The 20576-nt window shown below is 41.7% G+C and overlaps 1 protein-coding gene across 6 annotated transcripts in view; it reads left to right on the top strand.

Annotated features, from left to right (window-relative positions):
• Positions 1-1313: 1313 nt before the first annotated feature.
• The window catches only part of SH3GLB1 (SH3 domain containing GRB2 like, endophilin B1), a 44436-nt gene continuing 25173 nt past the window's right edge, over positions 1314-20576 (top strand). For all 6 annotated transcript variants that reach the window (XM_002715522.5, XM_051857528.2, XM_051857527.2 and 3 more), the window contains exons 1-2: positions 1314-1754; positions 17188-17329. In XM_002715522.5, coding sequence (XP_002715568.3) covers positions 1683-1754; positions 17188-17329 — 214 coding nt within the window. In that variant the 5' untranslated portion in view covers positions 1314-1682. The remainder of the gene's footprint in view (positions 1755-17187; positions 17330-20576) is intronic.

Below are 20576 nucleotides of genomic sequence, written 5' to 3'. Positions count from 1 at the left end.
CTGTTTCAGTAAAATTCTGAAGCCTGAATGCCAGCTCACTTCACTGCTTACTGGGCCTACATTTTCCCAGCCACATTAAATCCAAAGGGCATCACCCCACAAAAACCAGCGAGGGTTTTCTTATTCTTGAGATACAGCAATGCATCTCCTTCCATGTTTGTATCTGTCTTACTTTGTTCTAGCACAGGCTGTTAACATAGGCTATAACTGCTTAGGAAGTTACTGGGGATGCAAGGATTGTGAACTTCACAATCTTACTTAATGGTTAACACTAGTCAGGCTGCATTGTTATTAAGACTACCCTAAGTCACTCACCATTTTACATTTCTTTGCCGCTTTCACCAGGCCCTTTGTGTCCCCAGCATGTGCTTTGTGTGCTTGGCACACAGTGTGCACCTGTGTGGCTCTGTAATTCAGCAAGTGCCTCAAGAGAGACCTAAAGTCCCTGAAGCAGGCTGGCGCCATGGCTCACTTGGCTAATCCTCTGCCTGCGGCGCGGGCACCCTGGGCCCGGTTCTAGTCCCAGTGCTCCTCTTTCAGTCCAGCTCTCTGCTGTGGCCCGGGAGTGCAGTGGAGGATGGCCCAAGTGCTTAGGCTCCTGTGCCCACATGGAGTGCAGGAGACTAGGAAGAAGCACCTGGCTCCTGGCTTGGAATCGGCACAGCGCTGGCCATAGCGGCCATTTGAGGAGTGAACCAACAAAGGAAGACCTTTCTCTCTGTCTCTCTCTCTCACTAACTCTGCCTGTCCAAAAAGAAAAAAAAGAGTCACAGGGCTTCTGCTGGGAGTGGGGAGGTTTTCAAAAGTCAAGTAACCGGACTGAGCGCTTGACAGTGCCTTCTTCAGTGTGGTGTCTTCAGCACCTGACTCAGAGCCTGGTGCACAGTAGGTACTCAATAATGCTGAATGAATCGGCTACAGTCCCCATGGGGACATTAAATTGAACTCTATTATGAAGAGGTGAGCTGAGTGCCATCCAAGCCTCGCGGACCAGCGGCACACCCAGCTGCTACAAGATGACCGAAGCCTGTTCTAATTTCATAGATATTGCAATTCTATTCTGTAATTACATGTTTTCTCGTTCAGGAGGTGGAAAAAAAAAAAAAAGAGGAATCTTGGTTGTCTGCGCTCCCGGTTCTTTGATGTTGAAGGCAAACGCGCAGAGCGCTGGGACCCCCTCCACAGCAGTCCCTCCAGCCTGGCAGGCCCAAAGCGGGAGGAGCTCCCGGCACGCCCCGCGGCGGAGCCGCCGCGAGCCTCAAGGGGTCGCTGTTCCCGCGATAACTTCGGGAAAGGCTCCGCCCCGCGGCCGGCGCTTCGCTCGCTTCCTCCGACGGGGGCCCGGCCCCACAAGGCAGGGACGCCCGTCGGCCTGCAGCTCGGCCCCCGCGACCTGCGCGGACGTTGGCGGCCCCACTCCCGGCTGGACGCGCTCTACTTCCCGGCCGCCGCCGCCGCAGCCCGGGAGCGCAGCCTGTTCTGAAGCGCTGGTACTCGATCCTCGCCCCACCCTCCGCCTCCCCCTTCGCGGAAACGACAGCTGCGGCGGCGGCGGCGCTGGCGCCACCTCCCTCCACCTACCACGTCTGCCCCCGCCGCTCTCGCCCGGCGCCCCAGCCCGGCCTCGGCGCCACCGCCTCCCCGCTAGGTCAGCCGGCGGCTCCGCCCGGCTGCCTCCCGGGATGAACATCATGGACTTCAACGTGAAGAAGCTGGCGGCCGACGCAGGCACCTTCCTCAGTCGGGCCGTGCAGGTACCACAGTGGTTGGGGGCTGGGGGGGGTGGGGGGTGGGAAAGGGTGGCGGCGTCCGAGGGGGGACCTGGGAGGGGCCCCCGAGCGCCCAGCCCGAGGAGGCGGCGGCCGCCCGGCGGCATTGCTGCGGCCGAGGCTCGGGCGATGGGCGCGGCCTGGTGCCCCTACGGTCCCGCTGGGCGTTTTCCTCCTCGCTCCTCTCCAACCGCCGCTCTGGGGCAGCGAGACGGGGTGGGGACGGGGCCTGAACCTCCCTCCCGCCCCTGGAGGACACCTTGAGTTCACCTCGGGTCGAGGCGCTGCCCTGGCCGCCCGGGTGAGCCCCTCCCGGGGCCGGCGGCGCCTGGCGAGCGCGGCGGGTACGAGCGCCGCAGACCATTGGGGCGCCACCCCCACGCTTTCCTTTCGCCTCTGGCCCTCCCTGCCGAATCCGAGAAGGGAGTTTCCTCTTCCAGCCCCTCAACCCAGAGAACTCTGCCAAGGCAGTTCCCTCCAGCCCTCTGTCTTCCTGAAAGGACTGTCCCTGGGCTTGGCAGCCCCCGGGGGAGGGAGGGGCGGAAATGCACATCGCCAGTTGGCGTCCAAACTTTGCCAGGGCCAAGAGACCCAGAGTTTGGGGTTCTCGTTGTGCAAACTCAGCTGGGGAGTAAGGAGAGGGGTGGGGGGAAGATTGACGTGGTGTCCGGAGCCGCAGTGGCATGCTTGATACACTTGAAGGGGAACTATAGACTGACTAGCTCTGGGAATGCTGCAATCAAGGACGTGTCAGTACCAGGGAGCTTAGCTTTCTACAGACGTCATCCGCATTGTGCTAAGTCAGTTACATCCAGGAACAGATGTAAATTTCACAACATGGTTGTAAACAATCTGCTGTTTAAGCTAATAACACAGTCACAGTAGCAGCAGCATTCTCTTTTGTAAAGAGAAAATGAAATTAATTTCTCACACGCATACTGAAATGTCAAACCTGTCCCATTGCTTTACTACATTCCTGTCTCCTTTACCTCAGTTTTGGCACAGTTGCTTCTAACATTGCACTGGTCTCACCAAAAGCATGCAAGAGCCAGAGCAAGGTAATAACTGCCTATGTTATGAAACACTTGTATGTATGTCAAGTAGTTCGCTGTTCATTTGACTAACTCCCTTCAGTCCTTTCCATAGCTTTGCCAGGTAGGTGTTACTAACCCCCTTTTATGTCTAAGGAAGCAGCCTCGGAGAGGTTCAGTAACTTGCCTAACTTGCACGGGTAGTAAACAACTGGTTGCCATCTGGCCTACTACTGCCAACTAATTTCTCTATCTGAATAAGCCGTTGCAAGTTTAAGATACATGGAAATAGAATGCTGTGGCCTAGAGAGACTTTAAATATAAGGTAGCATGATGTGTTTCAATAACAGCAACAAATAACACTGAAGAAATGAGAAATTCCTCCTAGCTTTTGATTTCGAATTCCAAAATCTCTGTGATAATAAACTACCCATCTTAAGTCTTCTACCTCTTCTTCCCTAAAATATTAAGTATAATGTAAAGACATTGAACTTTTATAGTTAAAATACTTTCTTGATTTCAATTAGCCTGTTTCCAATAGTTCAAAAACATGGTGCAAGGGGAGTGAATGATAGAGGGTCTGAGATGAATTTTGATTTCTGAGACACTTAGAATTAACATTGCTGACAATAAAGGACTAGAGCCTTCCATATTTTTTGCTGTGGTGCCATTACCTGTGATTTTATATCCTTGGTGCAGATTTGACACTATACAATGCTTTATATGACCCATGCTACTTAAATAGGACACATTTCTGGAATTTAGTGTGATTTAAATTGTTGGTAGATAGAATTTTAAAAAGTAAATCTACCAAAGATCGCAAAGAGTATACCTCCTCAATTGAATCTTAATGATTCTTTCCATCTCTTTAGGGAAAAGTTTTTTCATTCTGTCCTAATCTGTTAGCTGTCAATTTTCTTTTTGGTCTTACATACTTAAGTGCCTAGTCCATCTCTTCCATCACTATTCTGGACACTGGTGATACAGCAGGAAATACAATCAGTAAAGGATCTTCCTTCCTAGAGCTTACATTCTGGCAGAAAATAAACTTGTAAATACATCAGATGATAGAGGAAAAAAAGCCAGAAGAATAAGGTAATAGGCAAAGTGGTGGTTGTTGCTATGTTGTGTAGCTAGGATGGTCAGGGCAAGGCTTTCTGATAGGATGAAATACAGAGAGACCTCAAACAAGTATAATAGAGTCTTCTTTCCTCTCCTCTCCTCCCCTCTCCTCTCCTCTCCCCTCCCCTCTCCTCTCCTCTCCTCTCCCCTCCCCTCCCCTCCCCCTCCCCCTCCCCCTCCCCCTCCCCTCCCTCCCTCCCTCCCTCCCTCCCTTCCTTCCTTCCTTCCTTCCTTCCAGAAGCATTTGAGGGCAGAAGGAACAAGTGCAATGACTGAAGTTGCATAGGTACTGGGGCAACTGGTTAGGGAACTGTCGTCATATGGGACAGGTAAAAATATGACTTAGATGACAGTGGTAGAGGGGAGTTTCAAAATCTGTATTGGCTGTCAGATTGGCTCTCTGGTGTGAAAGACAAGTCAAGGATGACGCCAGGATTTTGACTTGAATCGTTTATAAAAAGGGAGAAATGTCTGGAGAAAGGGATTTCCTTAAACATGTCCCCCTTAAAAAAATTAAAATTTTTAAAAATTTATCTGAGAGGGCCAGCACCGTGGCTCACTTGGTTAATCCTCCACCTGCGGCACCAGCATACCATATGGGCCCCGGGTTCTAGTCCCGGCTGCTCCTCTTCCAGTCCAGCTCTCTACTGTGGCCCAGGAAGGCAGTGGAGGATGGCTCGAGTGCTTGGGTGCCTGCACCCGCGTGGGAGACCAGGAAAAGCACCTGGCTTCTGGCTTTGGATCGGCGCAATGCTGGCCATAGCAGCCATTTGGGGGGTGAACCGACGGAAAAGAAGACCTTTCTCTCTGTCTCTCTCATTGTCTAACTCTGCCTGTCAAAAAATTAATTAATTAATTAATTTGTTTATTTATCTGAGAGACACCTACTGGTTCACTCTCCAAATGCCTATAGGGGCAGGCTGAAGCTAGTTAGCAGAAACTCAATCTAGGTTTTCCACATGAGTAGCAGAAACCCAATTTTTGGGGCCATCACTGCTGCCTTCCAAGATCTGAATTAATAGGAGGCTAGAATCAAGAGCCAACGCCAAGAAAGCCAAGAATCGAACAAGTCCAGTGACACTAGAGTAGGACACAAGCACCCTGACCACTAGGCTTAATGCCCACCACTAAATGTGTCTTTTTATATTAAGTCTGTAACTATGAGAGATACAACCTGAAGTATGTAAGTGTACTAAACTTGTGAATTTGCGTTAAAGTATTTCAGAGGAAAAAGGTAGAAGTAGTTGAAACAAGATCAGGACAGTGTCGATGGTTATTGAAACTGAGTTATGGGTTTTTAAGGTTTCATTATAACATTTTTATTATACTGCTATATTTTGGTATATGACATTTTCCATAATGCTTTTTAAAAATAAAACTTAAAAGTGCTTCCAAAATGTAACATGAAATTTGGAATTCTGGATAATAGGCAACAAAACACTGCTTTCTCTTTTCTGTAGTTAGTCAGTAACTGAGTTCCTACTCTGAATTGTGTTGACATCAGTATAATACCAAAGTACCAAGTTTCATGCTAAGAATAGTTTAAGAGCTATGACAGTAACTCTGAATAAGCGATTGGGACAGTAGGGAAGGCATTAAGCTTTTTTATTTCTAAATAATAATCTCCATTCAAAGCAAATTGTACATAAAGGAATAAGCCATCCTCTGGCTGGTCAATTTTATACATTTTCCATTTTACTTAAAAATTTTAAGTTAAAAAAATCGAAAGTGTTCTTTGCTTTAAAATCATCAAATTAGACTGTTAAAGCATGCTAGTATAAGTGAGTTTTATTATCACTCACACTTCTAAAATTCATTTGTAAACTTTGGTACTTTAAAATAAATGTTAAAGTAGAATGTATAAATGAATAAGGAGTATTCTTAAATTTATTTGGCTTATTACTTATTTTTAACTTCCTCAATATAATAGCTTCAAGTAATTTATCCTTGCCAAGATGTTATTTTACTAGTGTCTTAAAAGCCATTTATCTTAAAATCAGTCTTTTTAGTCTAGATTCCTGAGTATTAAACACTGGATTTTAATTAAATTTTTTTGATTTCCAAAATATAATATGATGTACTTTTCTGACTCTAGGCTTTTGTTCATAAAGTTAACTGGAGTGCCCTCTACATATTCTGTCCTTCCCTCAAGATATAGGTTCAAATTCATCTCAACTGTGAAGGCTTCTCAGGCCACAAGAGCTTGATGTACAATCCTATAAAATTTTTCTTCTAATGAACAATTATGCAAGGTCTCTGCAAGCTCTAAAATTCTGTGGCTATATGTTTTCACTTCTTTAAAAAAGATTGTGTGTCCTAAGGAATCAACCATATGTTTCCTGTTCCCCTATCACAACATCCAACATGCCTCATTTTAATTTTTGTCATTTTAGCCTAACAAGTTAGTTTCCATATGAAAAGTTTACTCTGTGAAGGGAAACAAGAATCATTTAGCATGTTAAATAATTTTGTAATCTTTGCTAGTATTTTTCTAACATTATATTTGCTGACCTTGAAGATATCTAATACCAGTCTAAAATGTTAAACTGTTCAACCTGTTTTTGTTGACTACCTGTTAGATAGATGCTTGGTGTTGCAGATACAAAGATGTATGATATCTAGTCCCTGCCTTTGTGGACTTCACAGTTTAGCCCCAAATTTGCCATTGTTAAATATCCTTTTTAGCAAATACCCACTTTGTAAATTACTCTTCCTTTCATTTGATAATGAATGAAGGAACAGGAGAGTTTATTTTTAATATTTATTTTATTTATTTGAAAGGCAGAGTTAGGGAGAGATTTCCCAAATGGCCGCAGTGGCCAGCGCTGGGCCAGACAAGAGCCAGGAGCTTCTTTCAGATCTCCACATGTGCTGCTTTCCCAAGCACATTAACAGGGAGCGGGATTGGAAGTGGAGCAGCCAAGACTCCAACCTGTGCACATAGTAGATGATGGCTATGCTATAGTGCAAATCCTAAGAGAGATTTTTAATTCAGAATTGATTCTAAAGCAAAACTTGACTCACTGTCTTTAATATAAGAGCATATATAGTTATCCCTTGCTATGAAGTGAATTGCTTCCAGAAATTTCCATGAATACCAAAACCTCAGGGTATTCACATCACTTAAAGTATCACAGTTATTTGCATATGTTTTATCTTCTCACCCTTCCATATACTTTAAATCTAGAGTAGTATCTAATACTGTCTAAATGCTGTGTAAATAGTTGTTATACCATATTGTTTATGGAACACTTACAGGAAAGTTTTATCTCTGCTCAGTACATTTGTAACCATTGTAGGCCTAACTACATAGTACATGATCTGAGATTGTTGGATATGAAGGGAAAAAAAAAAAAGATCAAGCTAATTTAGGAGAATGTTCATTTTTTTGGTGTTTTCTATAACTGATTATTAAAGTTAAACTATGAAATTGTAAACATTTTTTTTAGAAAGTCTTTAAAATGTGGTCTTGAGGTTTATTCAGCAAGCATAATAGCTTGTCTAAGCTGGAAATACAAAGATGACTGTGGTGGTGCTATTGACAGGACCCTGTCAGGCCCTGGCTAGAATTCCATCTTGGCTAAACAGCTCACTCAAGCCCTTCCAAATTTGCACTTTCTTTATAAACTGTGATGACTTTACCATGCCTCTCAAACTCTGATAAATAAAAGGTCCCATTCAAAATCCATACATTTTCTCATTGTGCAAAAACTACTTTTAGTGTGGCTTAAAACTGTATTTACATCTTTTGGTAATATTGATGTTAATTCAGTAAACCACTAGGTAGAAGATAACTTGTTAACTTGATGTTAAAATTTATACTACATACTCTGTGAATGAGGTAATCAGAAAATCGACGTCCGGCGCCGCGGCTCAATAGGCTAATCCTCCGCCTAGCAGCGCCGGCACACCGGGTTCTAGTCCCAGTCAGGATGCAGGATTCTGTCCCGGTTGCCCCTCTTCCAGGCTAGCTCTGCTGTGGCCAGGGAGTGCAGTAGAGGATGGCCCAAGAACTTGGGCCCTGCACCCCATGGGAGACCAGGAGAAGCACCTGGCTCCTGCCATCGGATCAGTGCGGTGCGCAGGCCGCAGCGCGCCAGCTGTGCCAGCCATTGGAGGGTGAACCAACAGCAAAAGGAAGACCTTTCTCTGTCTCTCTCACTGTCCACTCTGCCTGTCAAAAAAAAAAAAAAAAAAGGAAATCTACAAGTTTGTTTTGAATTCATCATAATTCTTGAAAGTATTTTAAGGTAATAACAAAGCTATAAATGATCCTAAACTCTTTCCTACCAAACCACACCCAGTCAATATGATACTGATTGCTGTATTCCTGTTTAAAATTATCAGACTTGTAGGTCAATTACTTAAATACTGTTAAGACAAAAACTTGAGTTTCAACACAATGTATTTGGAGCATAACTCCAGCATAGTGAAATGACAATAATGACAATCAAGATCTTAAATGGGCCACAGAAGGAAGTAATGCAGTGGGAACTAAACCAAATGATACATATTGAAATAATTATGTATGAGCTCAGAATAGTGGTTCTCAGTCTTGGCTGCACTTAAATTACCCAGGGAATCTTTAAAAATGCCAGTATATGTTGACTGCACCCCTGTCCAGTTAAATTAAAATTTTAGGGGTTGGATCTGACACTAGTGTTTTTGAAAGCTTCCCTAGGTAATTCAAAAGAGCATCTAAAATGGAGAACCAAAGGAGAGGAATCTACTTTATTAATATGTTATATTCAAAATTTGTGTTATATATTTTCCCCAAATAGTTTAGATTATTTTGAATATTACTCTAACCTGAAGAATTGGTGATTAGAGTTTCCATTTGATCACACACTCCCTTTTTACTTGTAGTTCTTTTTTCTTCCTAGTAAAACAGAATGTGGAATCCAGGGACCTTATTTCATACTGAAGACTATATGCCTGCCAGCGCCGTGGCTCAATAGGCTAATCCTCCGCCTTGCGGCGCCGGCACACCAGGTTCTAGTCCCGGTCAGGGCACCGGATTCTGTCCTGGTTGCCCCTCTTCCAGGCTAGCTCTCTGCTATGGCCCAGGTCCTTGGGCCCTGCACCCCATGGGAGACCAGGAAAAGCACCTGGCTCCTGGCTTCGGATCAGCGCGGTGCGCCGGCCGCAGCGCACCGGCAGCAGCGGCCATTGGAGGGTGAACCAGCGGCAAAGGAAGACCTTTCTCTCTGTCTCTCTCTCTCACTCTCCACTCTGCCTGTCAAAAAAAAAAAAAAAAAAAAAAAAAAGACTATATGCCTATTCTGTTGTAAAGTATTATAGTACCTGGTGTAATATGACTGACTCAAAGATAGTCCTTCCCTTAAAGCAAGGTTGAGAGAAAATACACAAAGAAGAAGGGATTAAACTATCTATTCTCATGCCATTTTGCTCTATTAAATTGAAAGACTATGAAAGAATTATACTACAACTATATTTGGGGAACACTGGGTTGGGTTTCTATGACTCACGTTCTAGCTTTCATTGTAGATTGTTTGCACAAAAGTTCTGTACTGCTACCTGTTCATTGAAATACATGCTTTAAATCAAGTATAGTTTCTCATGAACATATTAAGAGTCTACAAAGTCAGTAATAATTTTGGATTTGAAGATGTTGAAGACTAAATTTCTCATAGGTTAATGTTTAAGGTTTTGGTAACTAGAAAGGGATCTTTTTTCAAAAAAAGGAATAGGCCTTTGCTCTTTTGAAAAGGGTGCTGTTGTTAAAATTTTATGTTTGTGTTAAGGCAGTATTATTATCCTAACTTGATCATAAAATCCCTGAGGACAAAAAACACATTATAGGCTGATCTCCTTGTAGTAAAGATTATTGTATGTAATATATATAATAAGTATTGTATTTACATTTTCTCTGAACCGATTATTAAAATTACACTATGAATTTTATGAATAGCAACTATTTTCTAAGAAAAAGTCTTAAAAATATACTTTCAAGGAGTGGGTATTTGGCTTAGGCAGTGAAGGCACTGGTTGGGATGCTCATATCCCATTTCAGAGTGCCTGGGTTTGGGTCCCGGCTCTGCTTCTAATTCCAGCTTCCTGCTCATGCATACACTGGCACATGGCAGGAGTAATTGGATTCCCTGCCACCCATGTAGAAGTCATGGATTGAGTTCCTGACTCCTGCTTTAGCTGGAACTTGTTGGCATTTGAGGATTGAACCAGGCAGGGATGGTAGTTCCCTGACTGTGTGAGTGTGTTTGTCTGTCTCTCCCTTGCTCTTTCTGCCTTTCAAATAAATAACTCTTTAAAACAATACACTGCTGTTTATTTTTAAAAAGATAATATTAGAAATATTATTGTGTGCTTCCCCTGCACCCTTCTTAATTTAAGATAGGATTTAGGTTACCCTTAATGATGTGAATAATTATTAAATATGTAGGAAACAGAGATGGAGCCAGTGTGAAGAAAGACTCAGGGACAAGGAAACACAGAATACGTTGGAATAATGGTGATAAACGTAGAAAATATTAATTTCTCAAAGTCAAATATATACTAGAAAGATAGTATGGCATATTATATGACTGTAATACAAACAGATGTAAGATTGAATCCCAATACAGATACCTTAGGAAAAATGTTCAGTCACTCAACTGCAACTTATCATTGAAATTATGATTCTTGCCCATATTAAAAGATTCTTTTGAATATTTGAAATAAAACATAATTCTTACTATGTGGAATTTTAAAACATTTATTTAGCCATGCTATTGTTAAGAGGCTGGCGCTGTGGTATAGCTGGTAAAGCTGCCACCTGCATGCCAGCATCTCATATGGGCACTGATTCGAGTCCCAGCTGCTCCACTTCGATCTAGCTCCCTGTTAATGTGCCTGGGAAAGCAGCAGCAAGTTGCCCACGTGCTTGGGCCATTGTACCTGTGTGGGAGATCCAGAAGAAGCTCCTGGCTTTGGATCAGCTCAATTCTGACCATTGCAGCCATTTGGGAAGTGAACCAACAGATAGAAGACTTCTCTATCTCTCTCTGCCTCTGCTTCTTCTGTAACTCTGCCTTTCATATAAATAAATAAATCTTTAAAAAAAAAAAAAAAAAGAATATAGAAGTGTGGGGCCGGTGCTGTAGCACAGTGAGTTAAAGCCCTAGTCTGCAGCGCTGGCATCCCCTATGGTCATCGGTTTGAGTCCCAGCTGCTCCTTTTCCCATCCAGCTCCCTGCTAATGCACCTGGGGAAGCAGCAGAGGATGGCCCAAGTGCTTGGGCCCTTGCAGCCACATGAGAGACCTGGAAGAAGCTCTTGGCTCCTACTTTCAGCCTGGCCCAGCCCTGGTCATTGCAGCCATTTGGGGAGTGAACCAGCAGATTGGAAGACCTGTCTCTACCTCTCTCTGTAACTCTGCCTTTCAAATAAATAAGTCTTTTTAAAAATAAATAAATAAAGATATAAGAAAAACATGAAATTCTTGAAAAAAACAACTTTTTAAGAAATTAGCAGGTAAAACAATCACATAATGTACTAAAGGATAAAGCATAGATATACATAGAGTGAAGTATACTAATTGTTTTCAGTCTTAGAAAATGTAGATAAGCATGAGGTAAGATTTATTACTGGTACTTAAGTACATAGTTTATGTGAACCCTCCCTTAGAATTGCTATTTTCTGAAGAGTTATTCTGCAGTTAGACTATCTCACTGATTTGTAAGGTTTCCTTATATTATTGTTTATTTTTGTCCTTCTGAACTAGAATAATAAACTACTCTTGTTTGTTTGTAGAATCTTATTTTGTAAATCAGTTTACATATTTCTTTGTTTCTTCCTCAGACTGGATGCAAATATTCATTACTATATTATACTTGTACTTCTATCTTTTTTTACTAAAAAAAAAAAAAGTGTACTTAATGAGATAACTGCAAGGTAGTACCATTAAGGACCAGCACTGTGGCACAGTGGGTTAAAGCCCTAGCCTGCAGCACCAGCAACACATGTAAGCACTGCTTTGAGTCCTGCCTATTCCACCTCCTATCCAGCTCTCTGCTAATGCATCTGGGAAAGCAGCAGAGGACAGCCCAGTTCCTTGGGCTCCGGCATTCACATGGGAGACCCAGAAGAAGCTCCTGGCTTCAGATCAGCTCAGCCCCAGCTAAATGAGGAGTGAACCAGGGTAGAAGGCACCTTTCCTACCCTCCCCATCTCTCTCTCTCTAGAACTCCATCTTTCAAATAAATCTTAAAAAAAAAAAAAAAAAAGGTAGTACCATGATAATCAACAAATAAAATATTAAATATGGGCCGGCGCCATGGCTCACTAGGTTAATCCTCTGCCTGTGGCACCAGCAACCCAGGTTCTAGTCCCAGTTGCTGCTCTTCCAGTCCAGCTCTCTGCTGTGGCCCGGGAGGGCACTGGAGGATGGCCCTTGGGCCCTGCACCCGCATTGAGACCAGGAGGAAGCCCCTGGCTCCTGGCTTTGGATTGGTGCAGTGCGCATGCTGTAGCAGCCATTTGGTGGGTAAACTAACAGAAGGAAGACCTTTCTCTCTCTTTCTCTCACTGTCTAAATCTGCCTGTCAAAAAAAAAAAAAAATTGGTTGCTGCTTAGCTTCTAAAAAATATATATATATTAAATATGTAAACAAGCCTTTTGACCTGAAGATGGAAACATTTTATTTTCCAAATAATTAATTTTCTGATTGTTTGTTCTCTATAATACTATCAGGAGAAAACTTGCCCTAAATCCTAACTTGTGTCAGATAAATTCAGTGACTGTTTCTTTAATCACTATTTTAAAACTTTTTTTTGAAAAATTTATTTATTGAAAGAGTTACAGAGAGAAGGAGAGACAGAAATCTTCCATCCACTGGTTTACTCCCCAGATGTCTACAACAGCTGGGATTGGGCCAGGCCAAAGCCAGGAGCTTCATCCAGGTCTCCCAGTGGGTTGGGCCATCTTCCACTACTTTACCCAGGCCATTAGCAGAGAGCTGAATTGGAAGTGGAGTAATAGGAACTCAAACCGGCACCCATATGGGATGTTGGTGTCATAGGAAGTGGATTTACCCACTAAGCTACAATGCCAGCCTCATTTAAAAAACTTTTTAGAAAATTCCAGGCTGTTCCTTTAATTCCAGTGTGTTTTTTGAACATCTAATAGGTAAAGCTTTTTAATTTTTATTTTTGTTTGAGAAGCAGAGTTACAGAACTTTGATCTACTGGTCTCCCCAAATGCTGAGTTCCTGGGAACTCAATCCAAGTCTCCCACATGGGTGGCAGGTACCCATCTACTTGTACCATTATCTGGTGCCTACCAGAGTACATGTTAGAAGGAAGCTGGAATTGGGAGCAGAATTGGGACTCAGAACTCAGGCACTCCAATGTGGGTGCCAGTTTCCTAACTGATGTCTTAACTGCTAAGCCAAACACTGCACCCTGTTAGATAACATTTTATGTTCTGAAAAAAATAGTCCTGTAGGTTTATACTGCTTAGATAATACTCAATTATTTCTCCTATAACAGAGACCATGTCTTCTAGTTTTCAGAAAAATGCCTAAAAACTGAACTCATAAATACTGATTTTTAATATCGCTGATCTTTTAATCTTACTTTTTCTTTGTTATTAAATATAAATTAAGGCTTTCTAGAAAATAATTAATATTGATACTTCATATACTAAAAGGTGATGCTAAGGATCCTATAGAAATAATGCAACTGGAAATAAATCATCAGAGGACTATATATTCTACCCTTAAATCTTTACATAGATAATTTCTTTCTTTTCAGCCTCAGGCTATTTCTTTTTGTTTTTTTTGTTTGTTTGTTTTTTGACAGGCAGAGTTAGTGAGAGAGAGAGAGAGAGAGACAGAGAAAAAGGTCTTCCTTCCGTTGGTTCATCCCCCAAATGGCCGCTGCGGCGGCGCACTGCGCCAATCCAAATTCAGGAGCCAGGTGCTTCCTCCTGGTCTCCCAAGCGGGTGCAGGGCCCAAGCACTTGGGCCATCCTCCACTGCCTGCCTGGGCCACAGCAGAGAGCTGGATTGGAAGAGGAGCAACTGGGATAGAATCCGGTGTGCCGGCACCGCAGGTGGAGGATTAGCCAAGTGAGCCGCAGCGCTGCCTCTCAGGCTATTTCTTAATTGCTCAGAGATGCTATTTCTCTGATCGCTCCCATCTCATACTCTTCTAAGCCCGGGTCTCCCATCCCTTGCCCATTGAAGCCTTCCCTAATTTCTTTTGCTCCCCCCCAAAATGAATACTTAGTAATAATTTTTTTTGACAGGCAGAGTTAGAGAGAGAGAGAGACAGAGAAAAGGTCTTCCTTCTGTTGGTTCACCCCCCAAATGGCTGCAACAGCCAGCACACTGCACCAATCCGAAGCCAGGAGCCAGGTGCTTCCTCCTGGTCTCCCATGCAGGTGGAGGGCCCACGGACTTGGGCCATCCTCCAGTGCCCTCCCGGGCCACAGCAGAGAGCTGGACTGGAAGAGGAGCAACTGGGACAGAATCCGGCGCCCCGACCGGGACTAGAACCCGGGGTGTGGGCGCCGCAGGCGGAGGATCAGCCTAGTGAGCGGCGGCGCCAGCCAATTCTTCGTAATATTTAAACTCATTATGTCACTCAAGAAACAGAAGTACCACCTATGTTGAGTCACTCCCCACAATCTTGATGTCTTTGTCATCAGCTTGTTTATTGTCCTCCTTGTTAAAATGTTATTAGCTTCCTAAGAGCAAAGACCTTATCTGCTTTGTTGGCTGCAGAAACCCATGTGCTTAGAACAGTGCCTGGCATCTGTGTAGATGCTAATAAATATTTGTTGAAGGAATGAATGAAATGAACAAATAGCTATACTTATAAAAGGGGAATTTAAAAAAAAGATGTATTTATTTATTTGAAAGGCAGAGAGAGGGAGAGAAAGAGAGCTGAGAGTTTCCATCCACTGGTACACTCCCCAAATGGCCACAATGGCCAGAGCTGGACTGATCTAAAACCAGGAGCCAGGAGCTTCTTCTGGGCCTTCCACAAGGATGCAAGGGCCCAAGGAGTTGGGCCATCTTCCACTTTTTTCTAAAAGGGGAATTTATGCTTGTGTTTCCAATTTTTTTTAAAGATTTATTTATTTGAAAGTGTTGGAGAAGGAGAGAGATCTTCCATCCACTGGTTCACTTCTCAGATGGCCACAACAGCCAGGACTGGGCCAGGCGGAGGACAGGAGTTTAATTTCAGGTCTCCCACATGGGTGGCAGGGATCCAGTCACTTGGGCCATCTTCTCCTTTTTGCAGGCCATTAACAAGAAGCTAGATCAGAAATGGAGCAGCCTATATGGGATGCTGGTGTCACAGGCGGTGGCTTAACCCTCTACATGACAGCACTGACCCCTGTGATTCTGATTTTTAAAGTGCAAAAAATTTTTCTTAAATCATCATTTTGAATTGATATTAACCTGGTTGTAGTCTCTTTTTTTCCCTTTCTACTGGTTGCTTTATATGGAAGATTTTCTGTCTGACTGTTGGTGGTCTGATCTATATAGGAAGTCTATGCTTACACCTTTTTTTTTTCCTTTTTTTTTTTAATTTATTTGACAGGTAGAGTTATGGACAGTGAGAGAGAGAGAGAAAGGTCTTCTTCCTTCCATTGGTTCACCCCCCAAAATGGCCGCTATGGCCGGCGCTGCGCTGATCCCAAGCCAGGAGCCAGGTGCTTCTTCCTGGTGTCCCATGCGAGTGCAGGGGCCCAAGCACCTGGGCCATCCTCCACTGCTTTCCCAGGCCACAGCAGAGAGCTGGACTGGAAGAGGAGCAACCGGGACTAGAACCCGGGGTCCATATGGGATGCCGGCGCCACAGGCGGAGGATTAACCAAATGAACCACAGCGCCGGCCCCTATGCTTACATCTTGTTCTCTTTTGAGAATGAGGTTGCATAGTTTATCCAGCTGACCATAGGCTCAGGGTTTGCTTTCATAAAGTTAAGGCAGTCCTCAGACTTGGGCAATAAGTTGTAACTGCAATTCTCAATTCACTTTGTATATCAGGGCTTGGGTACAGAGCAGTCTCAAAAACAAGTAAGGCTTTATAGCAGCCATTTAAACCATTGTTTCTAGCCCCTGAACAGGATCTTCAGTGGGAATTTTAACCAGAAGTCTTATGAATAAAATTTTAGAGAATCCTTTAGCTAACAAGTAATAATAACCAACTAAAACTATTAGACCAAGAAAAAATGCTGAAATAAATCTCAGAAAAGAGATTGGCAGAAAAGATTTTTTGAGGAATGGGGAGAAAAGACAAGATGAACGCAATTTTGTTAACTGGGAGTTAGTCATGAGTAACCATAATATTAGTGCTCATGGGATACTTTTGGATGGACAAAGCCATATATTCCAAAGAAAAATTATAGTGATCAACAGTCTGAGTCATGGTCTCCTCTGTTTAATTAAAAGTATCCAGAGGCTCAATAAGATTTGCACAGAAATATTTTTTACCTCCTTATTATTGCATCAACAATGCTGCCTTTCTTAATAGCAACACTGTCAATAGATTAAAAATTGATATATTGAGTATACATTATACTGCATTTTATGGTCTTTAAAAGACACCTCCAAGGTACAAATAGGGGTGTGTTTCAAAGGTTTATAAATAAACTGCAAGAGCATATCCCAGAACATCCCATAAAAATCTGACTAGATGTGAGGAAAGTGCCCATATAAATACACAATTCACAATAAACATAAACAGCCTTTTTTAAGCTTAAATAATTAGTAGGCACTGAACAAAATTATTTAAGTTACACAGTCTTAATCTTTAAAACATTATAAAATATGTATTGTCTTTCTTTAACAATACTGAAGAAAAAATACTCAAAAACTTGCTCAGATCAAATAGTTGGCAATGTAGTCAGGACTCAGATCTAACTGACAAAATTCTTACTCCTCACCATTATTCTTGCTGCCTTTAATTGTAAGAAATATTTATAAACCAAGCACTTAGCTGCATTTTCTACAGAATTCACTCACACATTTTAGCAGAACTAAGAATATGTGATAACTGTAATATATATTAAGTCGTCATAAATGCCACAAAACTTATGGATAAACAACTACTACTATAGGGGCAAAAGGGGGGGAGGCATTCATAGGCACTGGCTAAAAAATAAAGCCAAAGCACAATTGTTTATATGTTTAGGATTATTTGGACTTGAGTTTGTTTTTTACCTATTGATAAAATTTCCTAAAATTTATTTGAGGTATATTTCAACTTTTTTTTTATATATATATGTAACAGTTCACAGAAGAAAAGCTGGGCCAGGCAGAGAAGACAGAATTGGATGCTCACTTAGAGAACCTCCTTAGCAAAGCTGAATGTACCAAAATATGGACAGAAAAAATAATGAAACAAACAGAAGTATTATTGCAGCCAAATCCAAGTAAGAAAGTTTACCTTCTATCTGCCTTAAATACTATTAGTGTTTATTTTATTGTTAAAATGTTTTGATAACTGAAAATAGAATTTTGAGTGTGGCTTCAGAGTCTATGGTTATTATTTTATGTACTTTTGTGAAGAGATAATAAACACTTCTGTGTATCCTGTAGCAAATTTACAAATAAAGTTTTCAGGTCTGTAGAATCCTCCTAAACTTCAATTTCAGGCAACAGCTTTGGATTTTAAGAGTTATGTTGGAAGTGTTAATTGTTAAATTAACAACAGAAGTCACTATGTACTTACTCCCCATGTAGGGCCTCTGTCCCTAATGAGTTGTACTATGAGAATTACCAGCAAAACTTATTCTCAAACAGTACTTTATATGTTGTGTTTGGGGGTGAGTGCAAACTGTTGAAATCTTTACTTAGTATAGAGTTGGTCTTGTGTATATAAAGTTAATTAAAATGAATCTTAATGAAGAATGGGATGGAAGAGGGAGTAGGAGGTGTGGGATGGGAGTGGGGGTAGTAGGGTGGGTATGGGGGGGAAAGCCACTATATTCTTAAAGTTGTATCTATGAAATTTGCATTCACTGAATAAAAGCTTTAAATAAAAAATAGAGTTATGTTGAGTGAGGAGTAGGGGACAGGTGTTGGATGCAGTGGTTAAAGTCACTGCTTGTTATATCCACATCTCATATTACAATGTCTGGTTTGAGTCCCACTTCTCCACTTCTGATCCAGCTTGCTGCTAATAGGCAGCAGGTGCTCTAGTGTTTGGGTCTTTGCCACACATGGGAGACCTGGATTGAGTGCCGCACTCCTAGATTCTGCCTGACCCAGGCCTCGGCTGTTGCAGTTACTTGAGTAAACCAGTAGATTGAAGAGCTCTCTCTCTCTCTCTCTCTCTCTCTCTCTCTGTTTTTTTTTTTTTTTTTTTTCCTCTCTTCTTTAAAGATGTATTTAGAAAGGCCAAGTTACAAAAAAAGAAGAGAGACAGAGATCTTGATCTGCTGGTTCACTTCCTAAATGGCCGAGGCTGGGCCAGGCCAGAGCCAGGAGCCAAGAGCTTCCAGGTCTTCCATATGTGAGTGGCAAGAGTCCAAGGACTTGGGCCATCTTCCACTGCTTTCCCAGGCACATTAGCAGGCGAGGCTGGATTGGAAGTGGAGCAGTGGGGACTCCAACCGGCACCCATATGAGATGCCAGCACTGCAGCAGCAGTTTAACTTGCTGTGCCACGACACTGGCCCCAGGACTTTCAAATAAATAAATATATATTTAAAGAGTTAAAAGAGGCAGTGATAATTAAAACATTTTTCTTTTTCATCTAAGGAACAGTTGTCCCTACATAATAAAGGGAACATTAAATAGAAACTTAAACGATTACTTTTTTCGGCTTGTTTATGTTAAGTTTTATATTTTCACATAAGTTAACTCTATTTGATTTTCAGACAACCATGGGTTTTTCAGGTCTCTCAATTCAGCAGCCTTGAAAATTAGTGCATAATAATTATTTATTCAATGATATTCACGAGTTAGCCTCTTGTCCAATGTGACAAAGCTAATTAGTGGAACTTGGACTAGAACCAGGTATATTAACGTCCAGTCTTCACTGTGAGCTTTATATATCAAAGCTGAAGAACAAAGTCACCGCTGCTTGCCTTCCTTTCTTTTTCCCCAGTGTTATTGTGACCGTGTTGTGAAATGTCATTAGACTTACTTTTAGATACTAACTTAAAGTACTATAAGAAATACTGGTAATTCTGTCACTTTAGTTAAATTTTAGTGATTCCTGAATTATGTCTTTAATATGTAATTTAGGAATACAAGTATGGCCCATTGTCTTAGGATACCATGTAGTATTTCTTATTTATTTAAAACCATATAAATCATATACCATGGCACTTTGAAAAAGTGAGAGACATTTTTCCTCTTGCTCTTTACATACAAGGAGACTTCTAAAAGTTTATGGCAAAACAGAATTATAAGTCTGTTTGGGTACAAAAAAAATTTTAAAGCCATGCACAAGATTTTCACAATATCCATTTTCCTTGAACTTTTTGAAGACTCTCTGTGTAAGTCTAGTCTAGAGTATGTTTTTCTGATTGGCCAATAAGTTCATACACAGCTGGTAAAAAAGAAAACATAGTATAACACCCCATATCACCATTCATTTTGGGTCATAAAGTAATACAGAATTGTTTTACTCTGGCTTATAAAGTTACATAGATTTTGAGCAATCATACCCAACTCCTCTTTGTCAACCATCTTGGCATGACCTTCTCCTTCCACTACACTGTGAGCCCTGTTATTTTTCACGCATGATTTTTAGAGACTACAGTTAAAAATATATATTGCATTATAGGCAGAATTGCCTGCCTATTTTAAGATTTTTTTGGCCTGTTGAAATGATACTTTGATGTATTAAGGTACCAAGTGTTTTATTAACAGAATTAAATCTACATAGATTTCAACTGTAAACTTTTTTTTAAATTTATTTTTATTTCTTTAAAAGCAAGGAGAGAGTACTGATTCATTCTCCCAGATGCCTGCAACAACAAAGAGTTGGGCCAGCTTGAAGCCAGCCCAGAACTTAATCTGGGTCTTCCACATGGGTGGCAGAAACCCAAGTACTTAAGCTATCATGCAGTACCTCCCAAGGTACACGTTAGCAGGGAGTTGGAATTGGAAACAAAGTGGATACTTGAACCTGGGTACTCCATTATGGGATGTAGACATCATAATCAGTGTACCAACTACTCATCCCAGCTGTACACCTTTGACCAGATAGGTATAAAAGTAATCGAAGCTAAGAATCACTCCAGTCAGAAACTGAAATTCCAAAATTTAGTTAGCATCCTCTGATTGGTTATCTTTTGAAAAGGCTCATTTTGATTTTAACTAAAGTAAAGGCTTTTAAATTCCTGCCTAAAAACCCTTTTTATAACTGGAATCTACCACAAAAATTATTATTATTCTGTTATGTATTATAATTACCCTTTTGCCAATTCCTGAACTGTTTCTGTTACTAGTACTGCTGGGTTTTGAAATTTTCAGTGTACTGTGTGAAATTTATGTAGGAATCTATGTGAAGTGCTTAAAAGAAACCAGTTTGGCTTAGGTTCTTACCAGATTGTGATTTTAACTTATACTTAATCATTGCTGCTGGAAACTTCAGTTATTTTCTCATTTTTCTCAACGTACCTCCCTTTTTGGCAGTGATGTAAATATGAATTTCTTTTCTGTTAA

The sequence above is a fragment of the Oryctolagus cuniculus genome, chromosome 7 (genome assembly GCF_964237555.1).
Source record: "Oryctolagus cuniculus chromosome 7, mOryCun1.1, whole genome shotgun sequence".
NCBI classification, from domain to species: domain Eukaryota; kingdom Metazoa; phylum Chordata; class Mammalia; order Lagomorpha; family Leporidae; genus Oryctolagus; species Oryctolagus cuniculus.
This window is presented reverse-complemented; position numbering and strand designations above follow the sequence as displayed.